At 30.2% G+C, this 25,719-nt stretch overlaps 5 protein-coding genes across 7 annotated transcripts; 2 read left to right on the plus strand and 3 right to left on the minus strand.

The window, feature by feature from the left end:
- Positions 1-2,303: 2,303 nt before the first annotated feature.
- LOC100779341 (uncharacterized) lies at positions 2,304-4,564 on the plus strand. Of its 2 annotated transcripts, none has more exons than XM_003536653.5 (3): positions 2,304-3,333; positions 3,513-3,667; positions 3,919-4,564. In XM_003536653.5, the coding sequence occupies exons 1-3, from the start codon at positions 2,760-2,762 to the stop codon at positions 4,171-4,173; spliced, it is 984 nt and encodes a 327-aa protein (XP_003536701.1). In that variant the 5' UTR covers positions 2,304-2,759; the 3' UTR covers positions 4,174-4,564. The 2 variants fall into 2 exon arrangements, with proteins under 2 accessions (XP_003536701.1, XP_040861935.1); XM_041006001.1 differs by having other exon boundaries at positions 3,944-4,564.
- Positions 4,565-8,425: 3,861 nt separating this feature from the next.
- Positions 8,426-11,253, plus strand: LOC100779875 (ribonuclease H2 subunit A). Its single transcript, XM_003536654.5, has 8 exons — positions 8,426-8,639; positions 8,712-8,783; positions 9,022-9,145; positions 9,232-9,319; positions 9,607-9,744; positions 9,823-9,910; positions 10,004-10,124; positions 10,884-11,253. The coding sequence occupies exons 1-8, from the start codon at positions 8,558-8,560 to the stop codon at positions 11,062-11,064; spliced, it is 894 nt and encodes a 297-aa protein (XP_003536702.1). The 5' UTR covers positions 8,426-8,557; the 3' UTR covers positions 11,065-11,253.
- A 719-nt stretch (positions 11,254-11,972) lies between these two features.
- LOC100780772 (uncharacterized) lies at positions 11,973-13,804 on the minus strand. The gene is made up of 2 exons (XM_003536656.5): positions 13,506-13,804; positions 11,973-12,430 (listed from the first exon to the last, which is right to left on the minus strand). Exons 1-2 carry the CDS (start codon positions 13,600-13,602, stop codon positions 12,138-12,140), a joined length of 390 nt encoding a protein of 129 aa, XP_003536704.1. The 5' UTR covers positions 13,603-13,804; the 3' UTR covers positions 11,973-12,137.
- A 1,741-nt stretch (positions 13,805-15,545) lies between these two features.
- On the minus strand, positions 15,546-17,013 carry LOC100781484 (replication protein A 14 kDa subunit B). The gene is made up of 3 exons (XM_003536657.5): positions 16,900-17,013; positions 16,145-16,403; positions 15,546-15,873 (listed from the first exon to the last, which is right to left on the minus strand). The coding sequence occupies exons 2-3, from the start codon at positions 16,398-16,400 to the stop codon at positions 15,809-15,811; spliced, it is 321 nt and encodes a 106-aa protein (XP_003536705.1). The 5' UTR covers positions 16,401-16,403; positions 16,900-17,013; the 3' UTR covers positions 15,546-15,808.
- Positions 17,014-22,406: 5,393 nt separating this feature from the next.
- On the minus strand, positions 22,407-24,514 carry LOC100305886 (putative ferredoxin). Of its 2 annotated transcripts, none has more exons than NM_001251299.2 (2): positions 24,473-24,514; positions 22,407-23,118 (listed from the first exon to the last, which is right to left on the minus strand). In NM_001251299.2, exon 2 carries the CDS (start codon positions 23,108-23,110, stop codon positions 22,646-22,648), a length of 465 nt encoding a protein of 154 aa, NP_001238228.1. In that variant the 5' UTR covers positions 23,111-23,118; positions 24,473-24,514; the 3' UTR covers positions 22,407-22,645. The 2 variants fall into 2 exon arrangements, with proteins under 2 accessions (NP_001238228.1, NP_001348215.1); NM_001361286.1 differs by lacking the exon at positions 24,473-24,514 and adding an exon at positions 24,333-24,457.
- Positions 24,515-25,719: the final 1,205 nt, after the last annotated feature.

Consider the following 25,719-nt stretch of genomic DNA (forward strand, 5'->3'; position numbering starts at 1 on the left):
AAAATAAAAAAAAATGGATATAAAAGATAGATTTTTGAATTAAAATAGAGTTTAAAACGTGTAGATCCTAAAAAAATATAAAATTTCTTTTTAATATTATCTATTTTTTCTCTACCAAACGCACCATTAGAGTCTCCATTGACAACAAAAATCTCAAATTTCCTTTTTTCGCATTCCCTATGTATATCAAGCCCAAAGGTAAATGCTTCCAAAATTTTAAACAACTTTTTCCATGAAATTTAGTGGACTTTTTATTCCTCTTCTTTCTTCAGCCACCAAAAATTAGAAACCATAGATTCATTTTCTAAGCAACGATGTAAACGGGACCTGGAAACAGCTCATAATATACAGTGGGGACATGGCCCGTACCGTACAATTTCTTTGATATGAGAATATTCTTACCCTGTCATTGACAAAAACAAAACCTTTAATTTCCTCTTCCATATACACAACTGAGGAAACAACCTTCGAATTTCCAATAATTGTTAGGAGGCCAAGTAATTTGGAATTTGGAATTTGGAAATTGGAATGAGTGGGACCAATTGGGAAAGCCTCACGTATAATCTCTTGCTCTTCCTAAGTAAGTACTGCCCAACAATAACCTAAACATGGTCCACCATTATCATCCACCACTCACTCAGGAAACTTGCATATCATTCACATAGTCACATGGCTAGCTAGTGCCACATGCGCTGTTAATATCAATCATCTTGTATGATCATCTCATACCCAACGGCTATTTGACTCATTCTCTATCGCATAAATCAACTCTATACAATAATAACATATTATAACGTATTCAATCATTATACTATCTCAACTGCATTGGTACAAAATTTAATTGATTAAAAGTAACCAATGAGATATAACTCTTTTAAGTGCCCTTTTTTTTTATATTGGTTGGAAATGGAGTTTGCTCATAGCCATTTTTTTCCCTTTCGAGAGAATTTATTTTGAACTGTGATTTAGTACATAAAAAAATGCATAATTCCGTTTCACTATTCAAACAAACAAGGCCTTATTTGAATTACTTGTTCCTCTGCTACCTCATCATTCTGCATATTATTGCGGAAGACGTAGCATCGATGGCATGTAAAGTTTTACAAAAATTATTATGACAATCTACTAATCTGAAAACAAGTTTAACAAGTGCACGTTTTCGCTAGCATATCCATTAGATTATTTATTTGTCACTGTTAATAAATAAAGAAATAAGAATGTAAAAGGATGTAGCTATTTTATTATCCACACTTGCCTTTCTTTTAATCTTTTTAATGTATAACAGTGGCAACAATATTTGAAGTTAATATCTTGTATAAATTATCCAAATCTCGTCCCTACTAACTATTCTCAGTGGATTTTGTTTTTTGTGAATCTTAATTCGCATAACGAAGAGTTTCTGAGTAATGGGGTCCGAAGTTTTAAATCTTAGTGGATTCTTAATTCTTTTAACTCAATGTATTTAGACTTTTTCTATCAGTTTTATGGTGAAAATTTATTTCACTTTCAAAACTTTTTTTTTCTTCTGAATAACCACTTTCGAAACCTATACATAATTAGAATAAATAATTTGCTCGGATCAATCCATCAAATGCATTATGTTTATTAACATTAAACATAAATTATTGGCTCCAATTATCAACATTTCTTGAGTAGCGATTTTGCTAAAATTTAATTTAAGAAAGATTAATTTCGGATTACAGGAATATAATTTTTTATTCAAATTTATATAGTTTGATAATTGTATATAAAACTTTATTCATCACGTATTAGATGTTATAAACAGTAATTGTCAAAATTAAAATTATAAAAGATTATCCGTAGTCTTATAGAAATAAATAGTAAAAACAATGTTGATGGATGTTGACTCATTAAACGTTAGCACGACGGCCAAGCACTACAAAACAACAAGACCGTGTGACGGTTACTTCGAGGAAACAATTTACCAAGAAATCGATTATTCTGAACACTATTGTACTATTGTTTTTATCCTTTGCTATTTTTCTAATATACACGGCTAATAAATATTTTTGAAATTAAAGAAAATAAAAAGGTAATTTTATTTTATTTATATAACATATTTTCATTTATGAAAATTAAAGTAATAAATAAAGGAAATAAGAAAAATGAAGGCTTAATTAAGAAATTAATGAATACTAAAATAGTTTAATACAAAAATCCCGATTGACTAAGTTTATAATGCACTTATAATATTCTTTATATAAAAAAATAAATTCTAAATTCTTAAATAAAGATTTCAAAGACACTTGGTAGTAAATTTTAATAACAGAAAAGCATTTAATGAATGGAAATTTTGGTATTGACCAACAGTATTTGCATTAATTTATTTGACTCGGATTTCTTGTTTTCTCATAGACTGCTTTTTAAATTTGGTATTGACCAATAATATTTATATCCTTATTACACATACCCGTAGCTTACAAGGTCACGTATCTCTCGTGGATCAACTAAGCCGAATAACCTTCAGCATGTGCTGAGAAGAATGACTGAAGGATCCTGAACATTGATGATTCCACACTCACGCACTTTTAATATCATTAGAAATTGACCTTAAAACAACATTACTTATATGAATAGATCTTGTTTCTCCCCGGTCGGTGACGCTATAATCCAAATTACGGTGTCGTTTTCGGTTCGTTTAAGCATCACCTATCCCAATTTTATTCATAATCATATTAACAACAACACTACTACCACTTCCCAGTATCTTAATCTAGTCCACAACCACCCTCAGCATAATGGGCAACTGTTTGGGGAAGTCGGAGAAGAAATTAACGGCGGAGATTGTTCCACGCGACGGGGCCAAAGTGTATCCCACCGTCCGTTTACACGGCTCGCCCAAGAGCATTCTCGCCGCTTATATCCGTTTCGCGCTTCTCCACAAGTCCGTTTCGTTGGACTTGGTCGAAACGGAAACGGAGCGCGTGGGAGATGGTGGTGGTGGTGCGGTTACGCTCCAGGTGGGGTCGGAGGTTGTTTCGGGCTCACGCGAGACGCTGCTGCGGTTCATCGACGCGCGCTTCCCTGGGCCCTCGCTTGGGAGCGGGAGGGAGGACGAAACGACGCCGTTGCTGGCGAGCTTGACGCGGGCGCACCACACGAGCATGCTGTGGCACGTGGAGAGGATGGTTAAGTGGGCGGAGGATCTCACGACACGTGGCGGAAAGAAGATCGTCGATCCTTCCGTGGGGACTCCCAGGATGGAGATTAGAAAATTCGCCAAGAGCTACTCTGAGCTGCTTGAGCTCATGATGGAACACGCTCAGATGGAAGAAACCATCCTCTTCCCTCTTTTTGATAAGGCCGATCGAGGTAACTAATTACCAACAATTTCAACCCAACCTTAGGATTTTTATTTTTATAAGATAAATTTGATTTGATGTCACGTATTTTGTAGGCCATGTCTTGCCTTTGAAGCAATGCTGTGAATGATTATTTGATTTTGAGTTACTCTATGTTAATTGTTTTTTGAAAATAAAATAAAAATGCAGGACTTGCTAAAGTTGCCAAAGAGGAACATGCTAGGGACCTACCTCTCATGAATGGTATCAAAGAAGTCATAAAATCTGTTGGAGTTTTGGACTCTGGCAGCCCTGATTACCATGAGGCTTTGTGCAGCCTTTCTACTCGCCTCAAGTCATTGCAGGTATGTTCAGTTCCTATAAACAATTAACATTCCTTTTTCTCATGCTCTAAATTGGGATTTTTTAGTTTCTATCTGATTAAAACCCGTTGAGAAATAAGAAATCAAGCCTGAAACGTGGAAGCTATAACTATTAGTGTATCTGGAAACAGATTTCAGAAGTGATATAGTATTTTCATTGTCAATTTGAGATCTGGATGTGTGCATTATTTTTTTTTATTGGGGGCTTGCTTTTGTTGTTAATTTGTTTTTAGGGGCAATGCAAACAACATTTTGCAGAAGAGGAGGTGGAATTACTTCCACTAATGAAGGCATTGGAGTTGAGCAAAGAGCAAGAAGTGAGTGCACTTGAGCAGTGTTTTGAAGTGATGCAAGGAACACACAATCGGTTGTTGAAGTTTTTTCTTGAAGGTCTCCCTCCTCATGATGCTATGAAGTACTTGGACTTGATCAGCAAGTGTAGGGACAAAGAAAAAATGGAATCTATTCTCCAAAAGATAGTTAAGTGAGAGAGATCTAGTTAATGGGTTCAATCATTGTGCACACATGGATGAACTGTCAGGCTTGCTTTGTCAATAGATGCAAAATTGTTTTTTTTTTTTTTGTGTGTGTCAGTTCTTCTAAAGGAAGTTAAGTACCCAGCATATGTGTAGTGTTTCTTCATATTTCTGCTTTTGTCATCTGGGACATTCTTCTTGAACATGTGTCAGCCTGACCTTTTGATTACGGAAGCAGAAAACTTGGATAGGATTTGGAAAAGCAGGGCGTTCTCTTTTTCTTTTTCTTTTTTCCTTTTCCCTTTTTCCCTTTTTCTCATGATAGTTTGGATAAGGTTGTCTTGAACATGTTCATAAATAATGTACATCCAAAATATATGCACCCAAATACATTCAAAAGTAAGTTAAGTATGCCAGTTTACCTGTTTTGATTTGTAACTCCACAGTTTCTTGAAATTTTTTTAGCCAAGTTCTTGTTTGTCCATTAGCTGATAGTTCACGTGGTATCCCTTCCAAAATTCCCTCCCCTCTTGTTAAGGTATCAGATTGCAAAGTCCGCTTCCTTACTGCGTAAAAATTAAGTCTTTTGTTATTTTGGATCCATTGTTCAGAACCTTACAAATACAAATAATTGTGGTAAAACTTGAACAGGGGTTGAAATATACGACAGATCGAGTATAATAGATTATGACCTGGCATACTCGTGGAGCTTATATGGGTTATATTCAGCAACTAATCATTTGAAAATAGATCTATCATATTTGTAGCGAGAAGAATAACTCCGTTATTATCTATAATAAATATTGTACACCATGTTGTCAGCGATAACATCATAACCATTGTCATTCTGCCACCTATTTCAACCAGTAACATTGCCAATACGGCACTACCAAATCTCCATCCCCATCACCCCACTTTTCTCCTCCTTCATAATTTTCCTGTTATTGTTAGCATAACTACGTGTGTCTACACTCCACCTATCTTAACCACCTCACTGCCGTTATTAACAATTTATCATCTACCTCCTCCATCATGACCTCATTATTGTCACCTTCACTGCACTCATCTTTATTGCAATCACACAATGCTACCAAGTACCACCGGAAATGTTTCACTATCACTAACACCATTCTGACCACTAACCACCGCTTAAACTTTCAGTACTACCAAACACTCCTATTGTTTGTAAACTCTTTAAATTTGATTGTTACCTTTGCCCGAATGATGAACTTATCATTAAGTATTTGTGTAATATTTTACAATTCTTTTGCCGTTGTAACTTGTGTCATTTTATTTTCTTACTTCAGTTTCAAGGTTTAAAATCATCCATTTTTGGGTTCAAGCTGGGAAAGTGGGAAAATGGTACATAAAAATGAAAATTTGGGTCATCGTACTCACTGCAATGTCATGACATTTGGCAAAGATAAAACTTGTGTTTAGTTACGAGGAATGAAAAGAAGTGAAATAGAGGAGAAAGAGAGTGAAAAATAGTTGTTTGGTTTAAGTGAAAAAAATATTAAATATTTAAATGAATAATTATATATGAACACCTAAATATAATATAAACATATTTGATAATTTTGTTTTTTCTCTATCGTAGTTACATTTTTTTCTTAAGGTGTCAAATAGCATAGGAGTGTCAATACAATTTTATTCTATTTGAATGAGGGAAGTGGTTTGATAGGTAAGAAAAGAAAGAAAAAGAATTTAATATTAAACAAAAATACACTTTTATTAATATTATTATTTAGTACAATTATTTTATTATTAATGTTATATTATTTATTTATTTTAATTATTATTATAATGTAAGAAAACATGAGGCAGAAGGAAAAAAAAAACGTTGAGAGGCAATGACAAGCGTTGAAAGGCACGGTTGTTATTCGGTTAGTGTAGCTTTGACGCCACTTTCATCTCATTCTTGCAAGGAAATACTATTTTGTGAAGCCTACATTTAAAAAAAAGAAACTTTCATATCACTTTTAACCCCAACCAAACAGTTTTCATATTTCCACTCTTTCCCACCCTTTTCAGCTTTCACTTTCATTCATACACTTTCACCTTAAGCAAACACAATGTCAAGCAATCAAAATGATTTTGATATGACATATCTTGACTCGCTTAATTAGTGGGTCAATTAGACTTGATCTGTTTTGATGAGTCTTAAAAATGTTGATGACCCTTAAAGATTGATAGATTAAATGAATTAATTTACTCAAAATAAAAAATTCATTGAAAAGATCGTCATGTTTAATGAAAAATTTATCTTTTTTTGCCTTTCTTTTATAAAAAAATATTTTGAGATCTAAACATGACAAATCATATTTTATATGTAATGAGATATGATATAAGTTTCATAGATTTTATTTCGTGATCTGAACATAATAAATCATATTTTATATGTAATGAAATATAAGTTGCATATATTTTGTAAGGAGCAAGATATGATTTTTTGCTCTAAAAATATTTTATTTTATGAATATTAATTTATATATTAACAACTTCACTACACATAGTCTCGGGGTATTTATATACCTAGATATAGACTCGTTATTCACATTTTATTTAACATGAATATGAACATGATTTCAGGTTTAACAAATTAATAGTTATTTATTATTATGCATGATAAAATTATTAGTTTTTATAATAATTATTTTAAAAGATATATTTAAACTAACTTTCAATTGATGGATAGTATACAATTTTAATAATTGGTACGTAAAAATTAAACTTTTAATAAAATACGAATGTTATTATAAAAGAAAGGGAGAATCAATAAAAAAATATTGATTATAAGTAATAATGAAAAATATTAAAAAGTAATTGAATCTATAATTAGAAAGTAAGTAAAAATATTTAACTTATTTCAAATTGGATAATTTTCATAACAGATAATGTTTATGATTGACTTGTGTCATTCTCATATATTTTCTATTTTTTATTTATATATCATTTATAGTATTATTTTATTAAAATTTTAAAATTAATTATAGAGGTATTTCTTAAAATTAAGCTTGTGCTTACCACTATGAAATTCATTACTGGGAGTATAATAAAATATTACATAACATTAAGGAATAAAGGTATTTGAATTTTTAAGTGTCTATCTTTACTTTCAATCTACCACCATCTTTTATTTTTCTTTCTAAATTGAATTTCAATAGTTTTTGTCAATAGAAGTTATCAATAAATAAATATAATTTTTTGGGGTTTATAAATAAAATATTTTTTAAAGGTAATAAAATATATTTTTTGTAATTATGTTATTGGTGTAAAATATCAATTTGGATGATGATTAATTTTCTTTAGAAAATTAAGGTATTCTCTCTCAACTTACATTATTTTCATCTACAAGATTTTGGTTATGATATTTAAGTTCAGTTTCATTTGAATGATGACGTGTTGATTTAAATATAATTTTATGTTATAGTTTAAATTGTTTATTGTAAATATAAAGTATAAATTATATATTTAAATATATAACTTATTATAAATCATAATTGTAATATAATTTATTATTAATTTTGTTTATTTAAATTTTAATTAATGTTTATATATATATTTATATTGCATTTTCAAAAAAAAATAATTCAAGATTCATGTAAAAAGATTTTATATTAAGAATGCATATAAATTAATCATTATTACAAATTCAAAATAATAATATAATAAAAAGTTAGCTAACAAAGATTGATCTAAATTATAAGAAACAAATTCATATTCCATAAAGACGTGATTCATTTTTTTGCTGGAAATATAAAGATCCTTAGTGACTAAGTATGTTTACAAGTATTTTTTAAATCTTAAAATTTATTTCGACTCCAAATGAATATCTAAACTTTTGGTATTGAAAAAAGATATAATGAGTCCCTAAATGTAAAACTATTTTTTCAATTTTGTTTTTCTTATTTTATAAGACTATCTTCAAGTTGTTTTTTTACATAAATTATTTTTTTATCCAAGTATCCTATATTACTTTACAATAAATGCTGCAAAAATTTAAAAGATAAAAACAATATCTCTTTTACAAGGGTTCAATAAGAAGACTAATACAAATTAATTAAGTGAAAAAAAGAGTTATAAGTCTTTAATAAATTTAAGGATAATTTTTGCAACATAAGGTAAATACTAATAAATTTAATACCAATAACTATATTAATTAAATTTGTTAAAACGTGTGAATTAGTTAAAAAAAAAGTTTTATATTTTGGAATGGAGGGAGAAGCCATAAGAGGTAAAAAAGATTGTAAAACTGATAAAATAACGAAAAGTTGGTGCCCTAATTGGAATTTGGAAGCACAGCGAGGCAGAGTAGAAGATGTTTATGTGGCGGGAACCTCTTGACTCTGGAGAAGAAAACCCGCGTTTCCTTGGGTAGTCGAAAGGAAGCAGAATGGGATCCAAAATTCTTCCAAAATGGGCATCGAAGCCTTGCGTAATGGGAATCGACGAAGCTGGAAGAGGCCCCGTTTTAGGTTCATTCCCTTTTCCATTCTCCACTTTCCCCCTTTTTTCTTCCTTTTAACATATTTTCGTCATTGTTTCAGGGCCTATGGTCTACGGTTGCTTATACTGCTCTCAGTCCTATCTGAAGACCCTTTCCACGTTGAGTTTTGCAGGTACCATACCGCCTCAACTTCTCTTTATTATTACTATTTTTTGTTCCCAATGTTATATTATTGGAAGATTTTTTACGAGATTCGATTAGTTCCACTTAGCAGTTTAATTTATATTAATTTTAGTAAATACCTTATGCTTGGTGGGAAAATATTGAATTGACGCTGTTACTGGAAACACTGCCTAGTGTGCATCCGTTGAAACTCAGTGGTTCACCCTTTTGCAATTCTGTTGGTGCAGATTCTAAGACACTCAAGGAAGAGAAGAGGGAAGAATTGTTTGAAACTTTAAAACTCAATGATTCTATTGGATGGGATGTTGATGTCATTGACCCCCGGGAACTCTCCGCTAAAATGCTTAAGAAGTAAATCAATATAGCTTACTCCTTCAATGTTTCACTGGGATTCTCTTCTATTTCCTGAGTGCTCTTCTTGTTGTAATTTTTGACAGGAATAAGATTAACTTGAATGAGATTTCACATAGCTCTGCCATGGGCCTCATTGATAGGGTACTGAAAATGGGAGTGCTTCTAACTGAGGTAAAAACCTCGCCCAACTTATATGTAATTATTAATTAATATAAACTGTAAGCTGATTCTGTGGTTCATCTATAGCTCAAATGATTAGAGGTTCAATATAAGGCTGGTGCCTATAGCACCTTTTTGTTCATGATTTTCACTTTCAATGAGAGCAGTGTGCTTAATTTCTTCCCTTGGACATTAAGTGGAATTAAGTGCCAAAAGAGAGTATATAGGGTGTGGTATTAAGTAGTAAGCAGACGATAATTCAATTACTGAGGGAGAAGTGCATAATTTGTTCCTTGCAGGTTTATATAGATACAGTTGGAGATGCAGGGAAATATGAAATGAAGCTCTCTAATAGTTTTCCATCTATCAAATTTGTGGTTGCAAAGAAGGCTGATAGCCTTTACCCCGTTGTCAGTGGTGCAAGCATAGTTGCAAAGGTAACTGTCTCTCCTTTATGAAATTACCAGTGGTATAAAGTCCTGTAGTCTACCTGCAACCTTAATCCAAACTTTCAGGTCACAAGGGACCGTGCTTTAAGAGAATGGGTGCTTGATGAGACTGCTGAAAACATGCAGAGGAATTTTGGATCCGGATATCCTGGAGGTAAGACGGATGTGATTCTATCACATGCCGTGCCTATTGTTCTTATTAAAAATTGTATGTACAATAAATCTGGTTGTGTTCTCATTTGTGTAGATCCCCAAACCAAGTCCTGGCTAGAGGATCACAAACATCATATCTTTGGATTTCCATCATTGGTCCGATTTAGTTGGGGAACCTGCAACTCTTATTTTAAAGATGCCGCAGAAGTGTTATGGTAAGTTTGCTTTCTTAAGCTCTGGGAAAATCTGTGACTGTAGAACACATGATTCCCAAGTTTGTTCTACTTGATATATGTTAATGCATTCATCATATCAATTCTTTGCCATGGTCTCTGTTGAAATTATGGGGTTTTAGGTAGAGGAAGGAAAAAGGGGATAAAAGAGACTGAAAACTTTCAAATCAGTATTAACTTGGCATGATGTGATGTATTACAATGTGATGATATGTTCATGAAACTTAGAGTGTGGTTAAATATTGCAACCTAAACCAGGTGTTGAGTTCAATTTACAAACTAAATCTGACTATCATTTTCTTTAAATTTCTTTCGTAACTCTTAGAAGACTATTTTTGAGTTTTAAGGGCTTCAAGGTTTACTTGCTACTACCAGACTTAGCAATCTCCTAAAAGCTTAAGGTGTTAGGTGTGGTTTGATATTTTCAACACAAACTACTCACACAAGCTTTGAGCTTGAAGCGTGAACAATCACAGGTCCTTTATACCTTGGTAAACCATGTTGAAAGCCAACCCCCCTGGCTTCACTCTTTGACATTTTATGGATCAATCTTTTTAAAAAGTTGATTTCTTGGCACGCATCATGTATACGATATGGATGAAATTTGAATAACTTGCAGGGCCACCCACCCTGGATATGGGCCAAGTCCCCTTTCCCTTATCTACTGTGTTTATGTTCCAAGGTTATTGTAAGAGTTGTTTGTGCTTATCTCTCTTCATTAACACTTGGAATTATTTACAGGGAGTCTGACAATTTAGATGAAGATGGTGGTGGAAGCAACAATAAGAATGGCAAGCGGCAATTGAAATTAAGCAATGTGGGTTTCACCACATCCAAGAGAAGTGAAGAAATAGAATCAAGTGGTAAAGGACGCTGTAGGTTTTTTCAGGCTCGGAAACTTGAGCACCTCACTTATTTCTAAAAGTGATGCTCAAGTATTGTCCCCTCTATTTGCCTTATTCCAGTAATATCTAGCTATGTGAAACTATATATTATTCGAATTTCATCCTTAGATAACATTTTCTGCATATACAGATGATGCTCAGTCTAACAAGATGTGTACCAAGTATTGTGTCAATTTAATTATTAGTATACTTAATATCCATTGAAATTTAAGCCATCATATTAAACATTTATTTCTATGTATATGATTTAAATGTCCTCTACTCAGCTCAACCAGACAAAATTCTTGGATGTCTGAATGGAGTAGTTGAGTTACTGAGCGTTTCCAGGTTTGGATCTGAACCTGGGGAGCGGGATACCAGTTCTCTCCAACAGGCCTGCACACGTCATTTACTGGCTCTCTAGTTTAAAATCTGGAGGTTTCAAGGATGTGAAAATAGTGATTCCGATTGAAAACAATGAGTTGTGTTCTCAGTTTAAAACGGTTACACTCAACTTGCAAACACTGCTTCGTATGATAACAGAAAATGATAATATATTTTGAATGTGCTGGGAGCAGAACTTTGTTTTTAGTTTTATTCATGCATTATCAGCTCACTTGATTTCTTGGTCAGTCTCTTTCACTCTAATCAAAGAATAGTAATTGCCATTTTTTTTAATAATTAAGAGAGAAAATGTAACATTTAAAAGAGAATTTGTATTTGGCACATATCAATTTTTCAAGTGGAGGGACATTTAAGGGAGATTCTGTATAATTACCTATGCTATTTATACTGACTTGCAATTGCAGTTAGGCATATAAACGAGTCAACTGCACCTTCTTCCCACATTGAATCTGTAAACTTTTCTCTTTTGGTACAGATTCTATAAAGTTTACGGGCTTTCTATGTGCTTGATTTGGTATTTTGAGTATTGAACATATATTCCTTGCCATTCGAAACAAGTTTTATTCATCAGCATTTGATACATTCTGCAAAGTGTCACAAATTTAACCTAAACAAAATACATCAGTAGACCATGACAGCACTATTTCTCGAAAGACCTGTAACAGTTGTTACATAATATACAATGAACTATTTTTTGCGCTTTCTATTACAACAAAAATGACAGTATGAGAGGATAGACCAGGATGATCATAAGCAAGTTGGAAAATCTGATTTTGTTAAGGTTGCAGTTTGCAGCACCATGACGGGTCTGATGTTGGTGATTTTTGTTTGCAGCACCTGCTGCATAAACAGGTATAAGTGCAGCTCCTCCTCCTCGTGTTTCAGGTGATCCTGAATTTCCATTTCCATTTCCGTGTGAACTGCCTCCATGACCAGCGCCTCCTATCCTACTTCCATATAGTATTCCCTTATCTTCGAACTTGCTATTCTGCACAATTTCTGTTTAAAAAAAATTGTCTTACTACATGCTTAAGAAAGAAATTAACAAGGTTAATTCCCCTAGTATTGCTTATAAACTCTGCCCAAATGAAAATCGCAGAAGAAAATGATGTGGTTATTTATTACAAAGATTTGTACTCACATCCTACTGGTAAATACTAGTGCAATAACAATAACTATATTCCCAGCTTATGTTGAAGTACTGACTGCAAAGTAGACCTCTTCAATTATGAACCCTCTCACAGGATGCTGTAAGCAAATAAAGGTAATAATTCTAAATACTTTCAGTTGTTAAAGATTTGTAGACTATACAAAAGCACACACGATATCGAAGTTCATAATTTGGTATTGGATACCCCTATAGATCACTAACATTGAAAGACAACGACCAATGGGAACTGCTGTCTGGTAAAACATCTTTCAAAAGCGTTATTTTTTTTCCTTCCCCAACCGACCTGTAGTAAAGTTCATACGCCTTGTATTGCAAAGGAATTTGAGCAAAAAGCAGTTATAGCATCTGAGATTTTTCTAATAGTGGGAGACAAGGAACATTGGAAAGGGACGGTAATAATCTATGCAAAAATTCAATCTTTAGACTTATGCGATACATGAAAGAATGGCATGGTTAAGGAAAAAAGGACTGTAATAATAGATTTGGAATAATACTATACTAAAATATCAGAAACTCTTGATACAGAATAGAAAGTGTTTAGCACCGGAAAAGAGGGTTACTCGGCAGTTCCACAATTAGAAAACTTGGCTTGATGACCCTGTAATAATAATTCTATTAAACAATAAGCTTATGCATGTGCAGCTTATGTTATTATTATGGTCATTTTCCACAATCTTGATAAGATATCCTACGTTTATTGAACATGATACCTATTAGCTAGCATACACTCAACAGGTACCAACAAATGCAGTAAAGGGCTATAACTATAAGCAATAGTGAAGAAAATTAAAAAAGAACCCAAATCAAAAAAGCTAGAGGGAAAGGGATTGGCAAGATAAAAATTGAGTTAAAACTTAGGACATTTTCTAAGTTAATTAAAAGAGAGAGGAGTTAGGATAGTACCTGAAAGCAAGGTGTGGTGAAGAGGATATGCAGGAGCAAGATTAATGAGATAAATCAAGATAAGAAGAGAAACTCCTAATAATACTCTGAAACACATTTGTCTGTTTAGCTAATGGCTAGTAATGTATACAGATGATGATTCTTCTTCTTTTATATAAAAATGAAATTAAAAATTGGTGGCCACAACTTCTCACTTTCTCGCTCACTGAATGAATCAATGGATTGTGTGGGCGCAGCTGGTAGCAGCTTAGAATGATTTTAAGAAGAATATTTAACAAGTTTGACCTTATCTTCAGCGGAAAGTGGCCTTACTGTAAAGCTTTTAATTTATATAACAAAATATAGTGAGTGGTCCAACTATTAAATGATGAATCTCTTGGCAATTAGTTTGTCATCTAAAAAGTGATTAGAAAGTTTAACCACCATCGACCATGCTTCTGTGTACCACAGAAACTCATAACAGTAAAGCATATTATTTTTGTTGATCATGTTAGCTCTTATAAAGTGAAAATTATTATTTTTGTTTTTAAAAAATAAAAAGTCAAATAATTCGTATTTTTACATTGATGAAGTCCATTAAAACAATTAATTAGATTTAGGGTTAATATTTAATTTTGAGAAATAATCACTCATGTTTTATTAATTTTTAAGTGATTTTTTAAAAAATAAATGATAACTAAAACTAAAGTAAAAAATTAAAAGAATGTTTTTTAAAAAAAAAAATTAAGGACTAAAATAAAGATATTATGTAGAGTTAAAGATTAAAGTAACTAATATTAACATTTTGAATTACTAGAATACAAGTTTGTTTTATTATTATTTTTGCTTACAGTAAGTTAGCAACTCTTACCGGGTTGCGTAACTTTTACAATTAAGTGTTTGTTTGAGTTGCTTGGGGATCCGCATAACCAGGTTTTCAAAAGGATCTCGAGAGTATCTTTTGCAAACAGCCTTTGGATCCGTCTGGAAACGTACGTGCGATGTCGCATAATGAACAGCACTCCAAACATACTCTAAAGCACCTTTGCACTCCCGGTTATCATTAGAAAGGGATGAGGTGGCAGTTATATATTGACTATGTTAGGAATATATTATATATAATAAGTTTATTAACTTTTAAATAATTATTTAAAATAATTTAAACAATAATTTATAATTAAATAATTATTTAAAATTATTTTTCATTATTAAAATATATATATATATATATATATATATATATATATATATATATATTAAACTCTTAATATATACTTCCTCTATTTGATAAATAGTTATAAATTTTCTAAAATAAGGATCAAATATTTCTAAAAAAATTTTAGGCTTAAATATAACTTTCATCTCTCTTTCAAATTCACAATTTTAGCCATTTTATTTTAAAATAGAGATATTTAACCCCTATTTTAAAAAATTCATAATTTTGATTTAATTTTAAATTTTGCCTATTTTTTTATTTCTTATGTTTTAGTTAATTAAATCATTTGGACCAAAATAAAAAGAAATAAAACATAAGTAAAACTGAGAATTGAACTAAAATTACAAATTTTATAAAATAAAGAAACTATATTTCTCTATTTAAAAATGAAGAGAATAAAATTGTAAATTAAACAAAATAGGGAACCAAAATTAGATTTAAATCTTTTTTTTCATTGGGTTCTTTTACTTTTATCCATCCTATTTCTCTCCCCCTCATTTTTATCCTACACTAGCAATACCAATTAGTTTGTTGTTGCTTTTAGATGTGTTGCGGTGTCATTGCATTGCAATTTTTGTTTAAATCGAAGCTCATTATTATCCTACACCAATACAAATTTGTTTTCAAATATAAATCACTTTAATGCAAACTCAATTTTAATTAAATTGATTTTGATAAAATGAACATTTAAAATCAAATTTAAAAACACTTAATAAAGTAAATCGATACAGTATAAAAGAAATATAACAATAAAGAAGAACGTAACAAAGTTTCTTGCGATGAACATACAACTGGAAGGGGGAAAACATCCAGGGTATTTTAGTTAGGTGAAGAACAAAATATTCTATATGAAATTAATACCTCATTTCATTCACGGGAGTATAATTGAAGACGATGGAACCAGATGCAGACATAAGCCAAACTCAACCTAGCTAACATCAGAGATAATGGAACAGTTCCTACAGAGCACATGTGCCCTGCTCCTCTGCGGATACCATATACTCAAAAACATAGTTCCTACATTTACATGTAAACACGTGCTTTAGTATAAAAAGCAGTAACTTCTAACAAACCCCATCTAATTGCTGGCCCAGCATCCTTGATGTCCCTAGAGAAACAGACCCTTAAATTCACCATTGGCTAGTTGGCACAACTGATTGTAAGAGAAGGTGTCTACAAAGAGGGCAAGATCAAAACCAACATAAATATGTAGGAACAGAACAATAGAAACAAGAAATAACAAACAGATCCTAATTCTAATTTCCATTGTGTCCATGGTAGAGGAAGAGAGCAATCGCCCAATAAATCCAATACGGGGTTTAATTGACAACAAAACACATGTTAGAAGAAACATTTACTTCAAGTGATTCGTTTCTCATTTTGACAGAAAAGTGGATCTATTAATTGACAATTAAGTAAGAAATAAGGTTGTAATGGTTCGTACCAAATGTGCTGCCAAAGTCAGTCCATATTTCGGCATCAATAGAGTTGTTACTTTCAGCAATGCCAATGACCTCAATATAGTTCATAAGAGGGACTTGTGGCAACCCTTTTATGGTTAATTGACAGTCATCTGTGGATTTTGCTGTGGCAACCCCACCATCACATTGGCTCACCTGAACCACTGTTCTTACTTTCTTCCCTATAAAGTTGGGAATCAACTGAGCATTTACAAATACAGCAGGATTTGACGTGTCCATGACCTGAAACAAGACAAAAACAATCAAGCTTTGCAGGCATAGCTTAAACAAATGGGAGATATAAGGTTGGCCGGAAGGGAGGGCTTAAGGACGAAGGGAGAAGAGGGGAGAAGTAGCAAGTTTGAATCCCTCACTAATATTTATAATAAAACTAACATTTGTCGATAAAAAAAATAGCTTAAACAAATGAACTTCCTGATTAGTGGGTAACTAATGATTGCATAATCTGAAAAAAGTCTGGTTTCAAATTTTCAACTCGGCACATAATTACAGTAAGCGTTGGGCGTGTTAACGAGGAAAAAGGAAAAATAACAACTATGCCACATGATAGCCTAAGAGGATTTTCCACAAACACGTCGAGTGCGCAAACAAAGAATATGAGTATCGCGTATGTACAACAGATCACCTAACCCTAAAGATATGGCAAATCAGTGAATAATATTATGCAGCAAAAAAGACAAAATCGAAGCAGAAGAAAAAAGGAGACGAAAGAGTGAACCTTCTAATGATGGGAAAGAAACCCTTTGCGTTTGCGTAGTTTGACAGAGTGTCTGTGACGCGTCACTACACTTTGATATGAAGAGAGAGCGCGGAAAAAGGAACAGAGCGGGAACCCTAAAAATTAGTTTTTTTTTATTCTTTGGCGGGAAACAATTATACTGGATTTTACCTTTTTCTCCCTCAAATGACAAATCTCAACAACATACTTCCTTTGTTTTTTTTTCAATTTAATTTTATATGAAGGAGATCGAAATTATAAATTCTTATATCTTTCATTGAGAATATTTTAAAATTATTGTTGATAATTTTTATATTTTGAATAAATCAAAATTAAAAATAATATGAATGTTTGTTTTAGTTAAAAATAAAAAATTAATAAGTAAAATGGAAAGAGATGGAACAAAATATGTATAGTTTTGTAGTTTATTTGAATTAAGAGAAAAAAAGAAAGAAATGAAGAAGTATAATTGAAAAATAAAACTTCTTCCTATTATACTATGCTATTTTCTCTCAACTTTTTCTTTCCTCTGTAAATCATGTTTCCCAAACTCACCATTTGTTTAAGCAAGGGGAAATAAAATAAAGACGTAAATTTTATAATTTGAATTACAAAGAATATAGAAAAATATTTCTATCTTTTTTTTTTCAACTAAACAAAATATTTTTTTTATTTTCTTTTTTCCCCTTTATCCAAACGCATGAAAACTCAAATAAATTTTAACCTTTTTGTATCTTACAAGAATAATAATGCTCCTTACTATTAACATATTTTGCTAACCAAATTCTACAAACTACTGAGAATAATCCTTAAAAATATTATATTAAATTCAACGATCATGTCTTGATTCTCCTTTTGTTAATGTGGCATCATTTCTGCCGAATGTAAGCTTTACTACTCCATTGCCGCCAAGAATAACTTCAAGGAATATTTTCTCAAAAAATCAGACCAACCACGAGTAATTAGTAATTACTATACTTTTTATTTTGATATTCATTGAACATATTTTATTCCCTTTTGATTAAAAGAAAGGAGAAAAATAAGGTATCTTTTACTTTTAAGAAACACCCCCTGGAAAAGGAACAGTCCATAGAAATTAATCATATTCTCAAGAAATTGATGGGTATTTATATCTTGTATTTCCTTTATTACATCAGCCACCTTTCATTGCATTCCAAAAAATTTATTCTGCAATATAAATTTTAAAATGAGAGGTCAATCATCTTTTATTACATTCCAAAAAGTTCTTCCGCAATATAAATTTAAAATTGAGAGGTCCAGAATAATAGAATGCAGAATACAATAGCCAGGATTGATGTTTACTAGCTTACGGGTAAAGTTGGCAAAATGGCCCAGCTTGTTGGGCCAAGCGTGAAAAGTAGGCCACTCTGAGTTCTTTATGTAGCTTTGTAGCCAGACATGGCACGGTGACCGGTTGGGCCAAATCAAATTAGCTAGATTTTTTCTCTTTAAATTTACATAACTTTAAACGAAAAAAAATAAATAGCATATGAAAATAAATCCCATTTAACTTGGGCTTGTAATTCTTAACACTGGCTTAGCTTGTCGAGCCAAATGGGCCATGCCAAATTAGTTTGATTTTGGGGCATTGTTATGTGCACCCAGCAATTATGCAATTTTCTTATTTTGCTCTTTTGTAAAAAGGATACCGATCAGTTAATTCATAAGTTTTTTTTTTTTTATTTTTTTTTCAAAATAATATTTTACAAATTAATTTAAAATTAATGATTCAAGTAAAAGTCTAACTTGTTCAAGTTATTAACACAATTCTTTAACCAACTGAACTAATAAGTCAATTATGTTATAAAATAAATAATGTTGCTATATGTAACATTAAAATTTCTAATATATATTTAATGCACATGTAAATTTAAATAATAAATTTTGTGACAATTAATTTTGATATAACTCATACGGATTATCTAATATGTATATTTTTTATAAAAAAAAACATTTACTATTAAAAAAATTAATTTATTAATAAATTAAAAAAACATACAAATTAGTTAATCGTATGAGTTATATCAAAATCAATTTTTCATAATTTATTATTTAAATTTACATGCACATTAAATATATATTAGAAATTTTAGTATTATATATAATGATATTATTTATTTTATAATATAATTGACCTATTAGTTCAGTTGGTTAGAGCGTCGTGCTAATAGTGTGACTAATAGTGTAAAATTCATAGGTTTAACTCTTACTTAAGAATTAAAGACATTTTTGGAATTTTCTCTTTAATGCTGGGCGCACAATTAATATGGCTGGTGCACCTAGCATGGGCCTTGATTTCGTGAGCAGTGAGCAGCGAGCTTGATCCTATCGGCTTAATGGCCAGGATTGAGATACTATACATTAGATCATAAATTCAAAGTTTTGTGTAACAAGTGTACACAAAAAATATATATATATATATAAAAATTTGGTGAATACACTCTAATATTTAGTAGTTACATCAATTCATTATTTAAAATAGTTGCAATAATTTTTATATTTATATAATAATAATAATAATGTTTACATTCATCAATTACATTAATAGTCAATGTTATATTAATTTTTATAATATTTATTTAAGAAATCAATTAAATTTGGATTATACTTATTTATTATATCATTTAATATTTAGAATATTTTTACGACGAAATGTTTATAATAAATTTATTAAATTTTATATATGTTAAGTCCATTTAATATATGGATTAGTTTTAATATTAAAATTATATTTAACAATTTCATTCAATGTTTAAAATTGTCTTGGTATTAAATGTTTGATTTATTAAATTCATTTAATATTTACAGTAATCTTAATTTTTTAAGCAATTAGAGTAGTCTTGATATTAAATGTTTTATTTATTAAATTCAGATAGCATTTACAATAGCATTTATCTTTTTTTTATTAAAATTCATTTGATATTTTTTATTTTTTATATTTATTTAATATTTAGAGTATTCTTGATTTTGAATGTTGTATTTATTTTATTCATTTAATATTTATAGTATTATTGATATTAAATGCTATATTTATTATACTCATTTAATATGTATAGTATTTTAAATATTAAGTTTTATATTTATCATATTTATTTAATATTTAGAGTAGTCTTGATATCCTTTAAAAAATTGGTCTTGATATTAAATCTTAGAGTCATTATATTCATTTAATATGTATAATAGTTAAAAATTAAATGTTATGTTTATCAATTTCATTAATATTTAAAATATTTTTCATGTTAAATTTATATTTAATATATTTATTTACTTTCTGTCTCATTATAACTGTCATATAAGAAAAAAAATATTCTAAAATAATTATTATTTAAATTTTTAACGTAACATTAATTAATTTTTTCACTAATATCTTTTATGAATAAAAAAATGTATAAATAAATCAATAATAATATAAGATTAATTTTATAAAGTTATTATATTATTTCATCTATTTATTATTTTGTCTTGATCTATATAAAACATCCAAGATGACAATTATTTTCTGACTAGAGGAGTAACGATGATAAAATTGATTTTATCAAATTTTCACTCACTTTTATTTATTTTTAATTTTTTTTGTTTGCATTAAAAAAAAATAGGACAACAAATTCTATGGGATTAGAAGATTAATATTTAGAGTAGTCTTGATATTAAATGTTATATTTATTATATTAATTTCAATACGTATAATAGTTTTAAAATTAAATGTTGCATTTATTATATTCATTTAATATGTATTATAGTTTTAAAATTAAATGTTACATTTATTAGATACATTTAATATTAAATTTTATATTTATTATATTAATTTCAATATGTATAATAGTTCAAAAAATTAAATGTTGCATTTATTGAATTCATTTAATCTAATTAGTATTAAATTTTATATTTATTTAATGTTCAGAGTGGTTTTGACTCTTGATATTAAAATTTACTTCCTCCTTTTTGTTTCTAAGTGTCAGATTTTTTTTAAAAAAATTGTTTCTATTTTTCTGTTATTTCTAAAATTTAAGATCACATTAATTATTCCTTTATTAACTATATCTTTACTTGTTTTCTACTCCATCCATTTTTTATAAGGAAAAAAACATAATTTTTTGTTTTGTTTTATAAGTAAATTTTGACTATTTTTACTTCATTTAATGAGACTATGTTTAAAATAGTTTTCATTTAATAGGGAGTTTATGCTTAATATTAAATTATGAAGAATATCTTAGAAAAAAAATTATCTTTTGATGAAAAATAACCTAAATGAACGAAGTTAACTAATTTTTTAATAAGTATGACATTAAATTTTTTCTTCTAAAAAACAAAGAAAGGAGTAATATTTAATTATTATACACATATATTCATCGTGGAATGAGAAGAAAAGAGGGAAAAAAAAACTCCGTAACTATTTAAATATCGAAATACTTTAAAAATTAACACAAAATAAAAAATATTTTTAATATAATATTTAAACTATTCTAAATATTAAATGAATTTGATAAATATAACATTTATTTTTAAAACCATTCTAACTAAATTAATTTAATATTTATAATGGTTTTAAAAATTTCTAAAAATTTGCTCATTGAAGAATAACTTATAAAAATGTTCTCATTCAGGATAGTTATGCAAATTTATATATAGCAAAAATCGTCAAACAACTTATACTTTTTTTTTTTATCGGTCTTATACTTTTTTTTAATGCTCATATTTTGAACTTTAAAGTAAGCTTTAAGCTTTAACATAATATAGGAGGGTTTTATTTAATTTATTCCTCTTATTATTAAAAATTTTAATTTGATCATGCAATTTTTAAAAATATTTAAATTCGTTGTTTTTAGTTTCAATTATGTTTTCTAAAAAAAAAGTGTTAATTAGGTTCCTTATTTTTTTTTAAATATATTCAATTTGATCTCATTTAAAACCAAACTTATTCCTATTTTTAAATTTTTTAGAAAAAATAGAAGAAAAACTGGACTTATTTTAAAAAAATAAAGATTTTAATTAAACCCTATACAAGTAAAGAAACCTGATTGAACCAATCTTTTTTTATCAACTAGTATTATGATTCATACAACTTTATAAATATATGTTTCAAGAGGATTATATTTTATGATTCAAACCAAAATAGTATTATGATTCCCTGACACATGATTCATATAACTTTTCTTTTATCACAAATGATCATAATACTTTATATTAGACAAAGTAAATAGTCCAACACGTGAGTATGAATCACATGTGCTAGGGGAATCATACCCTTAATAAGAAAAGTTGTGCCAAATATTTTTGAAAAAACACTCCTACAAAATTAAGAACCCTATTTTTATGTAAAAAAACATTTTAAGAAAAAAGCTAACTACAGTAACTTTTCAAAAAATGCATACCCTAATCCTTGTCTCCTTTTCACCCCGAACAAATGATACAGATTAATTGTCTTGAGACGATGAAACAGAACTTTAATCTCTCCTTTTAAGCAATAATCGCCAAACAACTTACACTTTATTTTTAAAGCTTATATTTTGAACTTCAAAATAAGTTTTAAGGTTGAACATAATATTGGGCGAAACATAGCCTTATTCTTGAATGAATCGATCTAATGGCTACATATTAAAGTTCACATAAATTTAGAACGATTCAAAAAGTTGTACCAACACCAACAGAGTTTCACAATATGTCTAGCTACCATGACACATATCCAAGCTTAGAAAAACTAACACAAGACACACACCACCACCACTTAAACGAGATCTTCCTCCTTGTGGGTGTGAATCACACAATCTGATTTCGGGTATGAAACACATGTCAGAAGGTAACCCTTTTTGATTTGATGGTCATCAAGAAAGGATTGATCTGCTTGATCCACAGAGCCTGAAACAACATGGCCAGCACAAGTAGAGCATGCTCCAGCTCTGCATGAGTAAGGTAGCTCCACTCCAGCATTTTCAGCTGCATCCAGAATGTAAGTGTCATCAGGGGCTTCAAATTCATTCTCTTCACCGTCTGGTCCAATCAGCTTCACTTTATATACCGCCATCGCTGACACTCTAAAGGAAGATGATTTCAATCCAAATACTTTAGACACGTTCTTCACAGACCTCAAAGATGATGGATTCTTGATGAGAGCACAAGATCTCCTAGCTGGTGTCGTTCCAGACAAGGAAGCTCTTGGAAGTCTCACAGTGGACATATTCAATGCTGCCATTTTTACACCTGAATTCAGACAATGGTAAATTGGTTTTTAGAATCAATCACATAGAAAACCAACACAAACTCATTAATGGGAATAGAACAGAAGCAAACAGGAATAACACAACTAAGTGAAACAAGATCATTAAAGTATTCATTGGCTGGCACAACAATCATAAACCACGTTTCAAACATATATTGCACGCAAGAACAACAATGACAAAAGAATTAAGGATAGTTTGGTGATAAAAAAAATGACTTCAGGGGATGGGTTGAGAAGGTGTTAAACCACTCAAGGTAATGTGTAAAATAAACAATAACTGTTTTAGAAGTTAAATAGAAAAATTGCATTCAATTTAACCAAAGTAAAGGTAATATGTACAAGCACATGTAGCAATACACAATTTACGCAAAAAATGGAACACATCACAGCCAAAGGTCATCAGAATACTTAACAGTCTCGGATGGACTTCAGTATAAAATAGTGAAAAACTCAAAACAATTTGCCAAAAAAATGACTCAACTAATCAAGTACAAACCTTGATTTCTCAAGTTGACATATAAAATATAATTGTTATGATCATGTAACTTATGGTGGGCAAAAAGGGTATGCTTGGTATAGTAAAATTGCACGTGAGATGAACACATCTTGAAGAAATTGTAGAACAAAGACAATACAATAACAGACTATATTATCGCCGTTTTATAGTTAATTTATCTCTTATCATAAATCTTTTAAGAGATCAAATCAACGTGCATAAAAGGGGTATTTTGGTTGGCAATTCCTCCTGTTAATATACAGTAGCCCAAAAAAAAAGGGATTGTTAACCAATGAAAATGTAAAATGGCGCAGTAATTATGAATTCCAGAGTGTACATAATCGAAAACACTTAGACCATTTCAATTTCAAATCCCAACCATCATATTCATATCGATCCCTATCTTAACCCCTCTTCCCAGCTACAGATATTGAAATTCGATGAACAATCAAAATAATGAATCAACGGAAATGAAAAAGTGGGTGTGGATCAAACAATTCAAAACACCAATCAAATTAAAATTGTCATCTATGTATCGGACAGCAGAGGAGATCACCCAATAAAACAAAACTTTATCACAAGAAAACAACACAACAAAGAAAACAGGAAGTCTATGTAATATGCATGCACAACAGGTTAAATTCAAATCCAAAATCACGAAAGAGATTTGGCAGAAGGAAATTGGGCAAAGAGGCTTACTTGGGTTAAGTGAATGAGAAAGATGAAAGTTTGACTGTTTGAGGGAGTGAGAATGAAAATGAAGTACGAATAGAATGTTATATATGGACAGACAGAGACAAGTCAAGTAAGATGGCTTGTGGTTGATATGGGAAAGTGACCTTTTGAGCGTTCGGCGCAGCTACTTATGCCCGCTTGTGCTTATGTTTCATTGGCCTTTGCAATATGCTTAAAGTAGAATGAAGCAAGCCCCAGTACATTTTAGGTCACAAGAGATTTACCAAAATAGACTAAATCAAATATATTAAATTTTGAAGTTTTTCAACACTAAATTTTTTGGCCAATTTAAAAGAATATTTTATGCCTTTATTTTGTATTTAATAAATTATATTATAAGTATGAATTCAAAGGTTTAAATTTGGTAAGAGCCACATATATATATATATATATATATATATATATATATATATATATATATATAGTTGTTTTGTGACCAAAATCATATATTACATAATAAAATGAAGGGAAAATTCTTCTATAGCTTGTATGGTGCTTCAGGAGACACCTGTATAGACTTTGACACTTAAGATAATAAAAGTTTTAGGCAATAATAATGTAATTAAAGAATCACGATGCATATCTTAAAGGAAAATAATGCTCTTATTTATAGGTGCAGATCAAGGAAATGCTTGACTTGACTTGTATGTAAATTTGAATGAAAAATTTTCTAAGTCTAGACTTTTTAGTATGATAACCAAATAACATTTGGATGATTATGACCTCTAAGCAAGATTGGTGGCTTGAAAGGCCTTAGTTATTGGTGTAGATCAAGGAAATGCTTAGCTTGATCTGCATGCAAATTTGAATCGAAAATTCTTCAAGTCTAGACTTTTTAGTATGATAACCGAATAACACTTAGATAATTATGACCTCTAAGTAAGATTGGTGGCTTGAAAAGCTTTATGCCCTTTGCTGTTAACAAAATGAGATTCATGAGATTTTGTTATATTTTTCATTGATGGCACTTCTTTTGTAATTAAAGAATTAGGCTACATACCTTAAAGGAAGAGCAATGCTCCTATTTATAGGTGTATATTAAGGAAAAATGCCTGGCTCCAAACTGTATGCCTATTTAAATAAGAAATTCTAAGTATAGACTAATTTTCAGTATGATAACTAAAAGACACTTAGATGACTATGACCTTTAAACAACATTAGAGGTTAGGATGCTTTATTACATTTCTCATTTCCCAAGTGATGTGCCTCTTGAGACATGACAAAATGTTTCAAAATACTTGGCTAGTGAGAGCCCCTAAGATGTAAAGAGGTGGACTTAAAAATCATGTAGCATGACTATTTATTCTCGAGATGAACCTCGGTTCTAGAAGTGTTACAACTTTCTTATTGG

This window comes from Glycine max, chromosome 10, assembly GCF_000004515.6.
Source record: "Glycine max cultivar Williams 82 chromosome 10, Glycine_max_v4.0, whole genome shotgun sequence".
NCBI lineage: Eukaryota > Viridiplantae > Streptophyta > Magnoliopsida > Fabales > Fabaceae > Glycine > Glycine max.

Excerpts from the sequence above, each read along its gene's own strand:
- LOC100779341 (XM_003536653.5), top strand. The coding sequence starts at position 2,760 with ATGGGCAACTGTTTGGGGAAGTCGGAGAAGAAATTAACGGCGGAGATT. Across the intron at positions 3,334-3,512 it reads TTTTGATAAGGCCGATCGAG|GACTTGCTAAAGTTGCCAAA; the intron begins GTAACTAATTAC and ends ATAAAAATGCAG. Across the intron at positions 3,668-3,918 it reads CTCGCCTCAAGTCATTGCAG|GGGCAATGCAAACAACATTT; the intron begins GTATGTTCAGTT and ends ATTTGTTTTTAG.
- LOC100779875 (XM_003536654.5), top strand. The coding sequence starts at position 8,558 with ATGGGATCCAAAATTCTTCCAAAATGGGCATCGAAGCCTTGCGTAATG. Across the intron at positions 9,745-9,822 it reads GTGCAAGCATAGTTGCAAAG|GTCACAAGGGACCGTGCTTT; the intron begins GTAACTGTCTCT and ends CCAAACTTTCAG. Across the intron at positions 10,125-10,883 it reads GATGCCGCAGAAGTGTTATG|GGAGTCTGACAATTTAGATG; the intron begins GTAAGTTTGCTT and ends AATTATTTACAG.
- LOC100305886 (NM_001251299.2), bottom strand. The coding sequence starts at position 23,110 with ATGGCAGCATTGAATATGTCCACTGTGAGACTTCCAAGAGCTTCCTTG.
- LOC100780772 (XM_003536656.5), bottom strand. The coding sequence starts at position 13,602 with ATGTGTTTCAGAGTATTATTAGGAGTTTCTCTTCTTATCTTGATTTAT. Across the intron at positions 12,431-13,505 it reads TCACCACACCTTGCTTTCAG|AAATTGTGCAGAATAGCAAG; the intron begins GTACTATCCTAA and ends TTTTTTAAACAG.
- LOC100781484 (XM_003536657.5), bottom strand. The coding sequence starts at position 16,400 with ATGGACACGTCAAATCCTGCTGTATTTGTAAATGCTCAGTTGATTCCC. Across the intron at positions 15,874-16,144 it reads TGACTTTGGCAGCACATTTG|ACACCTTCTCTTACAATCAG; the intron begins GTACGAACCATT and ends CCCTCTTTGTAG.